This window comes from Hakea prostrata, chromosome 10 (assembly GCF_041222555.1).
Source record: "Hakea prostrata isolate BN-2017 chromosome 10, UWA_Hpros_2, whole genome shotgun sequence".
Taxonomy (NCBI): Eukaryota; Viridiplantae; Streptophyta; class Magnoliopsida; order Proteales; family Proteaceae; genus Hakea; species Hakea prostrata.
In genome coordinates this window covers 39528315-39543888 of record NC_142609.1, presented here as the reverse complement: position 1 = coordinate 39543888, position 15574 = coordinate 39528315, and the positions used below count along the sequence as shown (strand labels likewise).

Sequence of the window (15574 nt, the reverse complement as noted above, 5' to 3'; positions counted from 1 at the left end):
GCCTCAGGGACATAATCATAGACCAAGGGGGCTTGCAGCGTGCCTCAGGGACATAATCATAGATCAAGGGGGCTTGCAGCTCTTGCCAGAGGTGCAATACTCATTCTGATGCACAACTTCTTAAGATTGGAATGACAGTATAGCGACTATGTATCAGAATATGGAAATCTATAAAGGGAATGATCAGTCTTGAGATAGCTCTAGCTTTTGCATTGTTCCAGTTAGTATATATGAAATCTATCATTAATCCAATATGAAAATAGAGAACGCAATCCTGAAATAATTTCTGTTCTAATGGATCTTTTGGCAAGTATGATTTTGTTCAAATAACAAGTTCCACAGAATCTTTCACTGCAGGAACTGCCGTGAATGATGTGTGGAGACCTGAAATAAAGGAAGTCATCTTGTGGAAGACAAAACGAGCAAATAGGTCATCTGCTTCCAAAAGTTTTGATGTAGCTGGTGATGGGGCTGTTGATTTAATGATGTACCTGTTGGGATTGAAAATTTTGCAGTCAGAGAACAAATAATGGATGATAAATGCAGGACACTCAAGAAAAGGCCTTAAATCATGTAAGAAGGAAATTATGTTCTTACATTTTAATTTCAGTAAGAGACAGCTTGAATAGTATGATCCTCATTCAAGTGACGATTCATAACCATCATACACCGGCGTGTGGCTCTTAAATCTGTAAGGAGGAAATTATGTTCTTCATACTTTTTAATTTCAGTAAGAGACAGCTTGCAGAGTATGTTTGTCTCTTATACATTGCAGCACAAATTGCTTCATGCTATAATGGTCTCTCATGAACATCTATCAGAAGATGAAATAAAAGCAATCTATGACAAAACATCTGTTAATTACCAGTAACAATCCAATACCACCAGTAGCGTTGAAAGAGTTGAGTCAACCTGGCAATAGCTGAGCAATGGCCATTCATATAAACCTGATTTCCATGCAGAAGGAATGACAGCAGAAAGAGCAGAAGATACAATGCCAAATAAGAGCAAACTAATCACTTTGCCCCCTAATTTTGGGATATATAAACAATTGTATTCTGTATGTTACAACAAAAAATCATATTACAATAGTTACAACTTTGATGTAGCAAAACCAGTACAATATGAGTAGCCCTTCATATCATATATTTAACACCAGATGAATAAGCATTTCATATACAGCCCATCACAGCTAGGTTTCCCCACATGAATTTCAAGTTTTGTTAATATCTCTTACGGCAGATCTCCATCAAGATATCAGTAACAGAAAAAGGCATATCCCTCAACATTATGGACTTCTTTTCTCATTTCCTTGCAGAAAATTTTGGAGAAGGCAACCTATCAAACATCCATCAAGAGCCTAATTAACTGCCAGAACACGGATCTGCATGGTTGACTTTCCCGTGTGCTTCACCTTTCTCAAACATCATTCGCAGTCTGCATGATTGTTCCACAATCAGTTTATAAGTAGCTGGGTGATCTGATGCTACAAAGGAGAATTTGTCAGTGTAGCCCCCCACTCCTTCAACAAGTAGCTGCCAAATCAATGCTCCTGCTCCAGCCTCTTTTTTCTTTGCCGACTCATATATTTTATCATAAATAATCTTCAGATAAAAATCCGTATTATTTTTTCCTTTGTTGTATGTGTGCACTGAAGAACCAACCTCTGTGAAAAGGACTGGTTTTTTCAGCAAAGCGTCCGCATCATTTATGTGGTAATCCACCCATTGTGAAAGAAAACGTGTTTTTTCTGTGGAATCTGAATCAACAATCCTGCAAAAGGCTCACTGTAAGAGTTGAGAAACAATGTTAAAAATATTTGATGTTGAGTTATGTAGCCTGCCAGGATATTTTGGGGTTTTCCCTCATAGCCTGAGTAATTAGAATCAAGCTATGAGGGGAGCAGTATTGTAATTTCTCTTTTATTATAAATAAAAAGGCATTGTAATCTTATTAGGCACTCAAGCAGTAGCACCTACTGGCTGTTGATAGTACTTGATGAAACCTACTCAAAATCCTCAATGGACCCTAAGTGGCGCACCAATCCACTAAACCTCCTGTGAAGCCTCCTACATGAGACTTATTATAATATGGAACTACCATGACATTTGCTAGGGCCAAGAAGATTAACTAGTTCACCTGTACCCTGAAATACCTTTTGGGGCCTATCCAAGTTAAGCTCTACAAAGGAAGTCTAAGGTCCTCTTCTATGAAGGGCTGCATCAACTTTAAGTGAAACCTCACCTAATTGAAAAATCCAATCAGCAAAAGCTTGTGGTACATCACCAAGGTTCCTTGGTTATAAAACATCCTTTGAACTGAAATTCAGTCATAAAAATTGGCTCACCAGCTATCAGGGTATGCATGAACAGAAGCAAAATCAATATTTTCAATTGCTGAGTTCTGTATAAAATCTGATCCAAGCAAAGCTGCCCATTCCCCAGGATTGACCCTAGATCTTTCAGTTGTATTCGGTCCATAAAACCCTTCGAGTCCAATAGTCACCAGATGTCTATGGTCCAAACTCTTGATAAATGAGGCCATCTCTGTAATCCACATCTGTTTCACAAAATGAATGGGAAACCAAGCCAAAAATTAATTGTAGCAAAAGGACATGAGAACGTGTGAAGTATCAATAGGTCTAGTATAGAAGGCCAGCCTACTAAAGGGCATGGCAAACACGGGAAGGAGGGATCCACCATTTCCAAGTGCAAGGGTCAAGCATCAACCACATTGGATGACAAATTGTGAAATCTTAAATGTTAACTATGTAGAATGTCCAAAGGGAAAATATGTTGATCATAGTTTAGAACCGTTGGCAGCATTGTCAAATGTCTAAAGGAACAAAATGCCAAATATATATATAAACCAAGACACTGGGGTTTGGACTATTTTGCACCTGAAGAAGAGGAGCAGACGAACTAGATGTGCAGCGTGGCTCATTAATGAGTTCCCAGGCAAATACTGCTGGGTCTTCAGAATATCTCAGCCCAGTTATTGAGTTTTTTCTTGTCACAATTGCCTGAAACATTTCAAAAGAGATAATGTCGACATAAATATATACATATAGGAACCTGCACATCTCATTTACTGACATGAAAAACTGGACTCCAAGTGGAGAACATGGGATGAAGCTGACATTGGGGTCACCAGGATCCAGGATCAACTCAAGAACTGGCTCAAGTTCTCTATAATTTTGTCATTATAAAATAAAAATTAAAGGTCGTGATAGTATGGTATTGCAGTTTAGTTTTAGACTTTTAGTATAATGTAGTTTCTTAATCTAAACGATATTACAACTGATCCATTCATTCTAATAACAGATAAATTGTCTGTCCATAAATTTACTTCTATAATTCACGGACAGGATAATGCAAATCAGGTCACAATTTGATACATCCTAAAGTACACTAGTGTCTTTTCTTTTTCTTTTTTTCTTGGGGAAAGTAAGGCGTCCTCTGAAACAATTTCAGCTTTATCCCAACTTCATGGGCTCAGCTACATGAATCCTTGCTCTCCTTTCAGCTCTATTCAAGGTCATATTTGATAGGGAGTTTAAAGTATGCATGTCTTTCCTCATCACTTCTCTTATGGTCATTTTTGACGTGCTTGACTCTTTTCATTTGTTCAATTTTAATTGAATCACTCCTATATGCTGGAGCATCCAAAGGCCGTCATAGCTATGCCACCTCAAGTTTCCTTCTCCTAGCTTATCACATACCGGATGTACTCCCAAATCAGCAATGATGTGATCATTTCTTACTTCATCATTTCTAGTTTGTGACTCATCCATCTCAACATCCTCATCTCCAACACACTAAGTTTATAGCATATATTTCTTAACTGCAAAATATTCTACACCATACATCATAGTAAACTTGTATCATCATAATAAATGTTGAGTTGATGAGGCTTTCAGGTAACATTCACACCATTGGATCTTGATGAAGGCTTCAATGAATCCAACAATCTAAACCAATATCTCAAAAACTAAATTTTTATCTGAAAGTAGAAATGCTTAAAGACTTTGTATACAATGAAAGAACAGATAGACCTTTGTACATCCATTAATACTATAGAACTGCATATCCTGAAGAAGTACCCAGGGGGTTGGGGTAAAATTGCCAACAATAATGGGACAAAAAGAGAGAGTTTTTTTTTTAATTTCTATTTCGAGCCTCAATGACCAGCCCTACAAAGTAATCAATGATAACTGAGGCAACTTTAGAAAATCATCCAGTGATACAAGGTTTGTCTATAAAGTAATATGAAATGAATTTCTGGTGGCCCAATCTAACTTTTTTCATTTTTGATAGTTCAAGGTTTAACAACACATTAAAGTTTTAGTTGAGTTGATTTTCAATAAAAATGCCTGGATTAGCACAGTAAAGTAACAGAGGGAAAGACAAGTTGGTCAAAGAAATCAAGCACCTTAACAGGCAGGGTCATGCATAAAATCATAAAAAGCACTGCAAGTTGTAATATGATTTGAATCCCCATGCTCAGGACTGGGTTCAACTAAAGCTGGAGAACTATTGCATGGCTGACTTTAACCTTTACCTTAAAACATTAAAAGAAACACATCTCTGAGCATGAAATTTGTCTGATAGAATGCTGACCTGGAGGAAACACTCGTTATCAAATAAGAATATGTTTCTTAAATAAACTTCACTATATGTATCATTTTACTTCATGGTTTTAAAAGAGAAGATTTTAACCTCCTATCAAATTCTTTTCTAGTTGACTGTTTAATTCAGAAACTTGCATCTCTCAGATGTCCCCACATTTTTCCACAATCATTAGCTACTTTTTTCCGGATATTTGATACAAGTGCATTATATTAAAGGATAGAGATCCACTGTTTGATAAGAGCTATCACAGAGATGGCTATTTTAATAATATCATTCCTACCCATCAAAATACTTGCTTACTTTTGGAATGGTCACAAGTATTATGCTAAACTGTTCAAAAGAAAGTCCAGCATGACAGGATTACTAAATTTAGTTTCTAAGCCTCAGTGTCACACATGAACTAAAAGGGTCCATCCAATACTTGAATGTTTGGTACTGAAAATTTTCCATCTACTTTCGGTGCAAAGAAAATTTAGGTCCAGATGCATGAGCCAGAGCAACAAATCTGCTTATGTTTGCCACAATTCCCTTGTGATTACTGGATAAAACTGACAGGATTTTCACATACCTAACTATCAGAATAAGCTCAATGAGTAGGAAATATTTGGAATGCAGATGCTTCTTTAAGCAGAGGAAAAATATATATTCCCAAAAACTTGCAAACTAATGTTCACACGCATACCTTAACATAATCCTTGTAGTACTTCTTTATAGTTGGATGTGAAAAAAATGAATCGGTTGAGGATGAGACATTGACTCCAGCATCTTGTGCCCATTTTACATATTGAGCTTTTCCACCAAAGCCATCCAGGTTGTTTACTAGACTAAGGATTAGCCTGATTCTATGTTTCCTTGCTTCGGCTATCACAAAATCCAAGCCCTGAAAATAAATGGAGTCGATCAGTTATAAACCAAAAATAAGGATGCCTCAAACTCTGTAATATAGTGAAGCTACTAAATTTAAAGCCTGGATATGTCAAATACAAATAAAATGGAGCAGATTATAAAAGATACAATTAAGTTGGGGACAATATGTGCGGTGTATGGAGCTATGAGTTCTCCTTCATCACCATTGGCAATCATATAGAATGGCAAATGCAACCAAAAAGTTGCAAGACTAGCAAGTTTCTTTTGTAGGTATACCACCTCAAGCAGAAAAAGGTATAAGATGCTTCAACCATTCCAAGTTGCGAAAGGTTTAATATGCTTCAACAACTAGTAACGGTTAAGGTGCTTTTCAAATAAAAAGGGATAGACCATATAATTACTTTGGGAGTTTCATATAATACAAATCAGGGCATATATGATAAACAGAATTGCAAGCTTGGGAATATTTTGAGAGTTCTATACATCAATATGTTGAGGATATCAAGTACTTCCTTACATTTTAAAATGCCTTCAAAAAAACCACCCCTTTCCATCATTGTGACCAACATGAAACTCACAAACATTACTTCATCAGTCCAAAGGTTAATAACTCTTATCAGTGAAAATGAAAATGAAAATGGTAAAGCACAGCTAAATGGATGGATAGTTGGATACACCAAAAGGAAATTCCATAAGAAGGGGATGGTTTACCTTTAAATTAAACAGATCCCATGTTTCTTGCAACTGAAAGAGTAAAACCAGTTCACAAAACTGAGCTAAATGGATGGATACACCAAAAGAAAACAGCAAAGTAAAAAGGGAAGTCTGGATGTGCATTCTGTCCCATTTCTATTATTGGCTGTCACAAGTTAGTTGGAATGAGGGTTAGCTGAATTGACTTGTATTCTTGGCCGTCCAGGTGGATAATGTGGTCATCAGCCCAACTAGACCCAACTTCAACAAAGAAACAACAATAAGAAGGGCACAGATTGGACAAATTTCTCCATTTTCTCAGGAGATAAAAACACAGCTATAGATAGTCGACGCTAGTGTAACTACACAGCAATTCCCCTCAATCTCCTTAATGTTCACACCTTTGTCAGCAACAGGAAAAAGGATATCCTAAGTGATTTGGCTAGAGATTCTTCTAAAAGAAACCCCTCCCATCTCCCCTCTCCCCGTTTCACACTTTACCTCCTCATATAGATTGGAAATCATGTCAGAAATTCAGTCATAAATTGGTGAAACCACTAGCTGATAGGCCCCGAGATTGAGAAGTCAAAATTCGACGGTTCCGGCTGACAAACCAGGCACCAATTGAACCTTCTTGACCGCCAGAACAGGGTTGCAGGATTCTGTAATAATTCCTACTAATTTATCTAATTGGGGCATCAATCAGAAAAATCTTTTTGTGCAAACAAAAGCTAAATTTAAGAAGCCAATCTGAAACTGAAGAAAACATGAAATTCATTAACGCAGAACAAATCAGGTCAATTCTACAGTCACTATCACCATTTGGGGGAGGGAGAGAGGAATTGGAAATTGACATGGAAGCTTGAGAAGCCTCAACGTACCTTAAAAACATTTTCATTGAAGAAACCAGGTGCGAACTGAAGAGCATCATCACGATCACCATCACTGAATGCCCATGTTCGACAAACAGTCATACCCATTTGGGATCCACTCTTGAGCATCTCAGAAACCTTATACCTCGAAGTGCTCCACACACTCTCCTCCATCAACCAGTACGAATTCCACCCATTAACATAGAATACAGATTGTTCGCCATTCTCGTCGTTGATGACGAATTGGGTTGAGTTAGTGCTAACAAAACTCATCTTTGGCTGCCATAGAATCGGAAATACAAGCCTGTCGCCGTAATTCAGGTAAAGAAGAACAAATATCGACAGAATACCGAAGAAGGGATACGTTCTTCTCTCCCTCCATAGAGCTTCCATCCCTTCTTGTGACTTACCCAGCCATGGAGACTCTTTCTGCAATTTACATAATAGAAATCTAGTAGAACCCCACAAACCGACACTGCATGTCACACGCAAAACTGCAAGTTTCTTTCTCACCTGAAGGTTAACTTCTTTTTTCTTTTCTTTTTTAAATAATCTTTATTAGGGTACTCTGCCTGAAAGGTACTTGCAATGACTGAGGTGGGTTAGAACTTAGAACCCAGCGGTTTAGAGAGGGTTTGAATGAAGCAGCTTTCGACGTCTTACCTACCCAACAACTAGCAGATATCTCTGCGAGTGGAATCATTGATGCCCGTTGTCCTTTCGATCGGGTTTCTTCTAAACAACTCCATCACTAGTAAAGTTCTACACTTCACCTTCGAAATGTGTATCCATTGGTTTGGTTTGATTTGGCGTTTAAGGTCACTACCAAGCCAAATCATTCATGCTGCGTAGTTTGCTGGAATAAAGTAAGGGTGGCAAAATAGGGATGAGAAAATTCTTGAAAAACAAAGTTTTTCTTTTGAATTTTAAAAAAATAGTTTATTTGGTTGATGGAAGTGGGGAAATTAGAGTTAAGTTTTCTTAAATTAAAAAGATTTGTGTGGTGATATGGCAAGTTAACTTTTCCCGCCCAAAACCCTTTATAGGACTTTGAAAAAGAAATGTAAAAACAAGATTAAACCACAATTAATATTTTTCTACAAAATCTTTTATTTTCCTTTCCTTCTCATTCACCTCATTACACATAGGGCCCACATTTTTTTCTCACCTTTATATTTCCACCCCACCTATGCAAACAATGCTGGCTGAACATGCGTTGATCTGGCTCAATTCCATTTTTATTCTATCAATTTTCTTTGAATGAGTTACATTATCAATTTGTTCATAGCATTGATGTCATTTTTTTTGTTGGGTAAAAGGTAAAATTCACGAAATATCGTCAGAACTTAGCGATATTTTTCGATTTGACAACTACCAAAAAGAACTCCATCAAAATCTCATTTTCCAAAGTTCAGCACTATATCATCAAATGGTCAAAATTTCAATGATATTTTGGTGATTTCTAGCAATATTTTCAACTACTTCTCGCGATAAATTCGACAATAATCTTGAAAATTCTCTAAAAATTTGAAAATACGAAGAGATTCCATGATGAACTTCGGCAATAATCTTCTAGATCAAGGGACAATTTTACAAATTATGTTCCAATGATTAAAGCCTTATAAGACAACAAGCCAAATATAGTTAAGGAAGAAATATGAATGAAATAATTTATGGAAACAATTCAAATTACAAAAGAATTTTGTAGCAAAATTTTCTAAGTCAATGAGCAAGCTTTGAAGGTTATGTGCCCATGGAACAAAATATCACCGAGATTCGGTGATATTTTGTCAAATTCGGATATCGAAGGGACGAATCTCCCCTGCGAGATATCACCGCAAATGAAATCTCTGAGATTCACAAATGGGACTCATGAGGGTTTTTGCTGCGATCTTAACTTCCATCTCTCGTTGCCTTGTTCGTGATGGTTTTGGCCATTGGAAGCTGGAGATCGGAGAACCCATAAGTAGTTAAAGCCGTAGGAGTTCATCGCCGGCTTCGGTGATTTCACCGGCATCTCGAGGTGCGCAGAGTAAAATCCTGAGATAACCAGGCGTCTCTGCATGGTCTTCATCTTCTTCGTCCTCTACTTCACAATGACTATTCTTATCTTCCACGCTAGTTTCAAGTTCAACATAGATAAATGATTGCATGCCATCAAATCATTGCAGCGACACTAATCCTGAAATTCGATTTCCTTTCTAGATAAAGGGTCGGCAAGCAGATCACTATAGCTATCCAGTTTGCAATCCATACGACCCCTTTGGGAATCGCATCCCCAAATACGATTTGATCAAGAGAGCAAAAACCCCCCCCCCCCCCGGGCTTCTTCCCATCGACTCTATTTATTTACAGGAACTTTCCGGCATCACTTCATCGAAGAAATCTCGCCAATATATCGGCAAAATTTCGCCATATCGGCCGACTCACTACTTCCGTTCCTCGAATGTGCCATATGTGGATATGGAAGAAAAAAAAATTGAACGAATTTATAGCCAAACTCGGCTGAAACCTGATCCGAACCTCGCAAATAAAGAGTGGCAGGTGTTGCACTATCAGGTAATTTGCCCACTTTTGTTATGAAGGAAATTTCCTGTGTATGTCGGTTTACGCATGGATAATATCATTTTGTAACCCTCCATTTTTTTTTAGGGATAAGGAAAATTTTCCTCTTTAAAAGAAAAACCCTTTTGATTACACACCATGCCATCAGCAAGAAAAAAAAATGATGACTCTTTAAGTATGAGTTGAGAGTAAAGGCATGGAAAGTAATTCGCTACGCCGGATTTCGCCCCCGGCGGACGGGGAAACGGATTTGTTTAACGCGAAATCGACGATTTTGGCGATCAGCGGTGCGTGGGTTGATTTCCGACGAATCACAAGAAAATGGCCGTGAAAGAGAAGAAGAAAGAAAGAGAAAGAGAAAGAAAATCTCCGGGCTCGCCCAAAATCGGTGAAACCGTGCTCCTGTTAGCTCGAGTCCGGGAGCTCGTCCCAAAACACCGAACTCCATCCGCACAAATGCATTTGCCTTTTCTTTGATCCATCACGCGGTGTCATCTCTCGTCTGAATTCTAAACTTCAAATAGTTTTTATGTTTCGTTTCCTGGCAACATCGTGGTTTTGGTGACCATGGTTCTAGTAATGATAAAATAAATATTAAACTAAACATGAGCTTGATTGGCGTTTGGATTTTCATCTTATTTTATTAATTTTAAATTTTATTGGGTGTGTAATATGAGTGTACGTGGCTTTGTGATGTGCTCGTCATTGGTAGACTGTAAGAGAATATTTAAAATTTTAAGAGGAAATTCAAATTGCTTGTGATAAAGTAAGGGGTTTATGGGATCGAGAATCGGCGTCAGGATTCGGATATCTCTGGTAGGAACCAGGTATCAACAAATCTGACCTTGAGTAAAGGTTAATAATAATAAGATGTAAAATATCAAGATTTTTTTTTTTTTGTAAAAGTACATAAAATGTGGACAAAGACCAGAAGAACCTACAACAAGATACATCAACAGCGTCTCTTACAAGTAGTAAGGGGAGGATCGAAAGAATACCAAAGAATCCTTTAATAAGACAATTTGACATTTAATAAGCGATATTATTACTTTGTTGGTTCAATCAGATAATCATAAAGATCTCTAGAATGTGAAGAATCGGTTAGGGCATTCAATATGGAGGTAGTGTCATCTACAAACTGCTAGGCGAGGGCCGAGGCCACCCACGTAAAACCTTGCGAGTGGAGGCAGAAAATCGCCTCTAGGGAGTTGGATTCAAGAATCGAGGATCAGACACCTCCTAACCGTCAACAACAACCCCTCTTGATAAATAAAGAGTTCAACTTCAAGAACTGAAAATAGCAAGATCAAATTCAATCATATCAAGTTAACCAGGCAGCTCTAGAAGGGATCAACAAGGCAACAGAGGGAAATGCCAGAGCAATAAATCAACGTAATAACTCCTGCTTGACACCCAATTCCATGAACAAATGGGTCACCATAGTCAAAAACACCAATACCTAGTTTTCATTGACCAATAATCAAGCACCACAAGCCCTAGTATTCAATTACACTAGCCTAACTAAACCTGTAGTTGTCTTGGTGATACAAAACCCTTCCTCTAGATTGCTTGGTGACTCTCATGCTTATAGAAATGATTTCTCACTTGCTAAAAAATTAGTAAGTTTGCAGAAAACTGTCCATGCTCACATGGTAAAATTATATCAAATTCCTCCTTCCAACCATAGAATGAGTGAAGATTGAAGGAGACGGACAAAACACAAATTTGCACCCGAATATTAGAAGAACCCAACTAGTCTAATTCCAAACTAAGCCTATTTCCATTAAAGATATTCAACAAGGGAAACAATTAGATCAAAAACTGAAGGAAGAATTTAATTCCATAACACATAGCCCATATAGCAGCACCAGACCACTAGGACACCCATCTCCTTCACAATTCAAGAAGTCTCAAAACAGCTTTTGGCAATTGATGAATATATCAAATCACACACAAAATGCAGAGCAATCATTTTCCAACATCACTTCAACTAGAATTCCAGCTAACCAAATACAACACTGCAGGTTTTCAAGCTAACTGTATAAAAGGGGAAAGATTAAAGATACCTAGAATGGAAAGGATCCTGGGGCGAACCAACCCAATAGCAAGATCAACTTTAATCATATCGTGTTTAACAAACCAAAAGGTGACAGGGATCCGTAGCAAATAGGCAAGTAGACAATCCAATATCATCACTGTGCTCTTTTATATAATGTTCTCACAAGAACGTATTGATCACTGCAATACCAAGATTTAGCTGCTGGAGATTACCACCGAGACAACATGGTTTTTAGAGGAAAGGCATTCAAGGCTCTTTATTTAATCGCTTGTTGGTTGTTCAGAGAGATGAGAGAAACCCAAGTAGCTAACCGTTCATGAGGTTACGAGTCTGTATGACAAGGAACAGACTAGGAAGACAATGCCTTAACCTGGTAGCTCTGCAGGGAGGTCAAAAGGCAACAGAGGGAAGTGCCAAGCAATAAACCAACTTAAATACTCACTCAAACAATAATCAAACACCACAAGCCCTAGTTTTCAAATACATTAGCCTACCTAAACCTGTAGTTGTCTTGGTGATACAAAACAGTTGCCCTAGATTGCTTGGTGACTGTGTGCTTATTGAAATAAGCTCTCTCACTTGCTCAAAAATGAATAAACTTGCAGAAGATAGAGAGTGATACAAATATTACTATGATGAAATGAAAACTTGACTTTTCTCACTGGCTCAAAAATAACTTTGCAGAAGATAAAGAGCTATGCAAACATTACTATGATGAATTGAGAACTATCCATGTTCATATGGTCAAATTTAATCAACTATTCCTTCCAACCATAGAAAGAGTAAGATTGATGGAGAAACACAAAACATATATTCGTCCCCTGAATATGAGAACAACCCTATTAGTCTAATTCCAAATTATGCCTATTTCCTTAAAAGATATTCAACAAGGGGAACACCTAACACAAACTGAGTGGAGAATCCAATTCCATAACCCATAACCCATATAGAAGCCTACCAAACACCTGTAGGATAATCATCTCCTTCCCAATTCAAGAAGAAGTCTCGATTATGAAGAACAGTTTTTGGCATTCGATATATCAATCTCTCAGAAAATACAGTGTCAATTTCCAACATCAATTCAACCAGATTCCCAGGCAACCACATATAATACTGAAAGTTTTCAAGCTAACTGTATTAAAAAAGGGGAAGATAATGAAAAGGATCCGGAAACGAAGATCTGATTTACCGTTATTTTCCTTCCATCCAATCGTATCCGAGAAAACCCTAAATTCCATCGGATTGGATCCGGAGAAACCCTAATTTCATTCAGTGAAATTCTAATAAAACATTTGACATCCGTAAAATTCACACCAAGAGGAGGCGGAAGTGGTTGCGAAGAGCCTCAAAAGATTTTATATCCAACATACTCCAGAAGAGGAAATAACAAAGATAAAAGAAGAAATATTGCAAACCCTAGATTTTATCGATGTCTTCGTCCTCAAAATCAATATAACCGTCACCGGCTCCATCTTCATCTTCGTCAATTCCAGCGGCGATACCCTCGTTGAGACGAGTGTTCTCTGGAAGTTCACCATAGGCCTTCAATAATCTAGCTTCATCGGGCATATACTTGAGAATCACATCAGCCTTATCGTCCTGATAATCACGAAGCCCAACAAGTATGATATCGCCAGCAGCAATCCAAACCTTCTTGTGCATCTTACCTCGAATATGGCATAGACGTTTTGTGCCATCGATGCACATAGCTTCGCATCGACCGTTCCCAAGCATACGAAGAACCTGGGCGTATTCTTGCCCATCTTCCTTGAAAACTAGCTCACGCTTCTCGTCATCGGCTTCGTTCTTTCCTCTCTTTCTGTTCTTACCTCCCTTACCCTTGTTCTTCGGCATAGCTGTTGGCTACTTCTTGCTCTTCTTCTTATTGTTCTTCTGCCAACCCTAACCAAAGAATCAGAGTTGCTTCGACTCTCTCTCTTACTTCTTTTCTTTTATCTCTCTAAAAATGTGAATGGATCCTCTATTTATAGCTTTGGAAACGTAGAACGCGACGCCACTCGTTTTTGGAGAATGCGTGACTCGCACGCGTAGTTAGTATAATCCAACCCTTATTAGAAGTTACTCGCATGGTATTATTCTGGATATTTTAAAGCTATCAACAGATTTTTCCTTTCTTAGGTTCAGTTTTATTAGTAGATCCTTAAATGTACAGGCGGACTATCTTGCCAGGGGCTCTAGGGTCTTTCAGCTTAATAGGTCCGGGTGTGCATCCCCACCAGTTTGCATTGTAAATTCTTCTTTGCTTGTCTCGGGTCTTCGGCTTGAGAGCTTAATATAATTTTAGCATTGTTCAAAAAAAAAAATCCAACCCGAAGTGACCCGAACGAAACTGCATGTAATACGGGTCAGAATATTTCCACGATCCGATTCCAACCACATTCATCTGCCATTTTAAGGTGTTATCATTTCCACTAGTGTGATATGATAATAAGCTAATGTATGATACATTTATACCATTTGATATATGGAATGTATAGCCAAGATGATATGAATAAACTAGTAAGCTAAACTGGCCCAAAATCAATAGGTTCAGTTCAGCTAGTGGTTTAGACTAATTAGCTGAGCTGAACTAGACCAAAATCGATAGGTTCTTCAATCCCAACTTGTACCTTGCTCAATTAGTCTTGGGTTGACCAGGTTAGGCCCTAACGGGCCGATTTGGTTTGGTTTCACTACATATCCTAGAATTGACACCCCTAACCAATATAAGGTAGATGTATTTGACAATATAAGGCTGCGTTTGTTTGCAAAAGTGGGGTGAGAAAAAATGGGTGGGAAAAAAAAATATGTGGGTCCCATGTGCAGTGGGGTGAGGGAGAGGAGAGGAAAGGAAAGGAAAGGGTTTTGTGAGAAAAGTGATAGGGGTGGGTCCCACTTTTTACTTTTCTCAATTTTTCCACAAAGTCCCACCAAATATGTGGGGTTTTAAAATAGTATGGGGTGGGAAAGTTGGGCTGCCACATCATCAGACAAGTTTCCTTCTTTCCCACCCCCAAGCAACCAAACAATCTACCATTTTGGGATTTAAAGGAAAAGTAAGAAATCTACACTGTTTTCAAGAATTTTCCCACCCCACCTTTATTCCAGCAAACAAACGTAGCCTTAGTGTTCAAGTGTTGACCAAAGTGGTTGAAATTTTGACCAGAGTTCAATTTTTTGCCAAACCAAGGTGAAAACCCCTATAGCAAAATTTAATACTTCGGTTTTAGTCCAAGAACAAAGCATCTCCCTTGTTCGACCGAAACAAATCTTGAAATGCTTAAAACTCAACTGAGTTTAGTGACATTTTGTAGAAGTCATTCAAATTTCAACCGAAGTTTCAATTTTTTGCTAAACCAAGACAAAATCTTACGGAGCATATGGTTAGAGTTGTTGTTGGCCCCTTCTTTGTGAATGGTAGGGGAGATTATGGGGGAGTCATTTAATGCAAGTATGTATGCACATGGATATGGGGTTTGATTGGGATTTAATGTATCGTTTGTGGACTCCATCTTGAGAAATCCATCACACTCAGTTCATCTATTGTCATCTTATAGTCATTATGATGACACATTCTCTTGGTTGGAATATTCAACTTATGCTAACAGTGACTGACACCTATAGATTCGCAATTATGAATTACTTGAATAGTTGGTTTGACACCATATAATAAAATATTTTTGTCCACTATATAAAGAAGATAAGATACATGCAGTTCATGAGATGGATCCCCGAATAAATCATCTTGGATTTGAGTGGAGATGTCAACAAAAGTTTGTTCCCCTTTTTTTCCCTTATGATTATTTACTTCATAGATATTGTTTCAATCTACAATTCTTTGTATTTATCCACACAAACACGTATGTCTTACAATTGGAACCATACAA

The 15574-nt window shown here is 37.9% G+C and overlaps 2 protein-coding genes across 2 annotated transcripts; both read right to left on the bottom strand.

Annotated features, from left to right (window-relative positions):
• Positions 1 to 557: 557 nt before the first annotated feature.
• LOC149002881 (mannan endo-1,4-beta-mannosidase 6-like) lies at positions 558 to 7646 on the bottom strand. Its single transcript, XM_089137685.1, has 5 exons — positions 7073 to 7646; positions 5314 to 5511; positions 2900 to 3022; positions 2348 to 2559; positions 558 to 1773 (listed from the first exon to the last, which is right to left on the bottom strand). The coding sequence occupies exons 1-5, from the start codon at positions 7454 to 7456 to the stop codon at positions 1365 to 1367; spliced, it is 1326 nt and encodes a 441-aa protein (XP_088993811.1). The 5' UTR covers positions 7457 to 7646; the 3' UTR covers positions 558 to 1364.
• A 5231-nt stretch (positions 7647 to 12877) lies between these two features.
• LOC149002880 (Nucleic acid-binding, OB-fold-like protein) lies at positions 12878 to 13659 on the bottom strand. The gene has a single exon (XM_089138476.1). It carries the CDS (start codon positions 13539 to 13541, stop codon positions 13104 to 13106), a length of 438 nt encoding a protein of 145 aa, XP_088994602.1. The 5' UTR covers positions 13542 to 13659; the 3' UTR covers positions 12878 to 13103.
• Positions 13660 to 15574: the final 1915 nt, after the last annotated feature.

Bases quoted from the DNA above. Each gene is read 5' to 3' on its own strand.
- LOC149002881 (XM_089137685.1), bottom strand. From the start codon at position 7,456: ATGGAAGCTCTATGGAGGGAGAGAAGAACGTATCCCTTCTTCGGTATT. The intron at 3,023-5,313 runs GTATGCGTGTGA...GAAATGTTTCAG, and splicing joins ACTACAAGGATTATGTTAAG to GCAATTGTGACAAGAAAAAA. The intron at 1,774-2,347 runs GTGAGCCAATTT...AGCCTTTTGCAG, and splicing joins CATGCATACCCTGATAGCTG to GATTGTTGATTCAGATTCCA.
- LOC149002880 (XM_089138476.1), bottom strand. From the start codon at position 13,541: ATGCCGAAGAACAAGGGTAAGGGAGGTAAGAACAGAAAGAGAGGAAAG.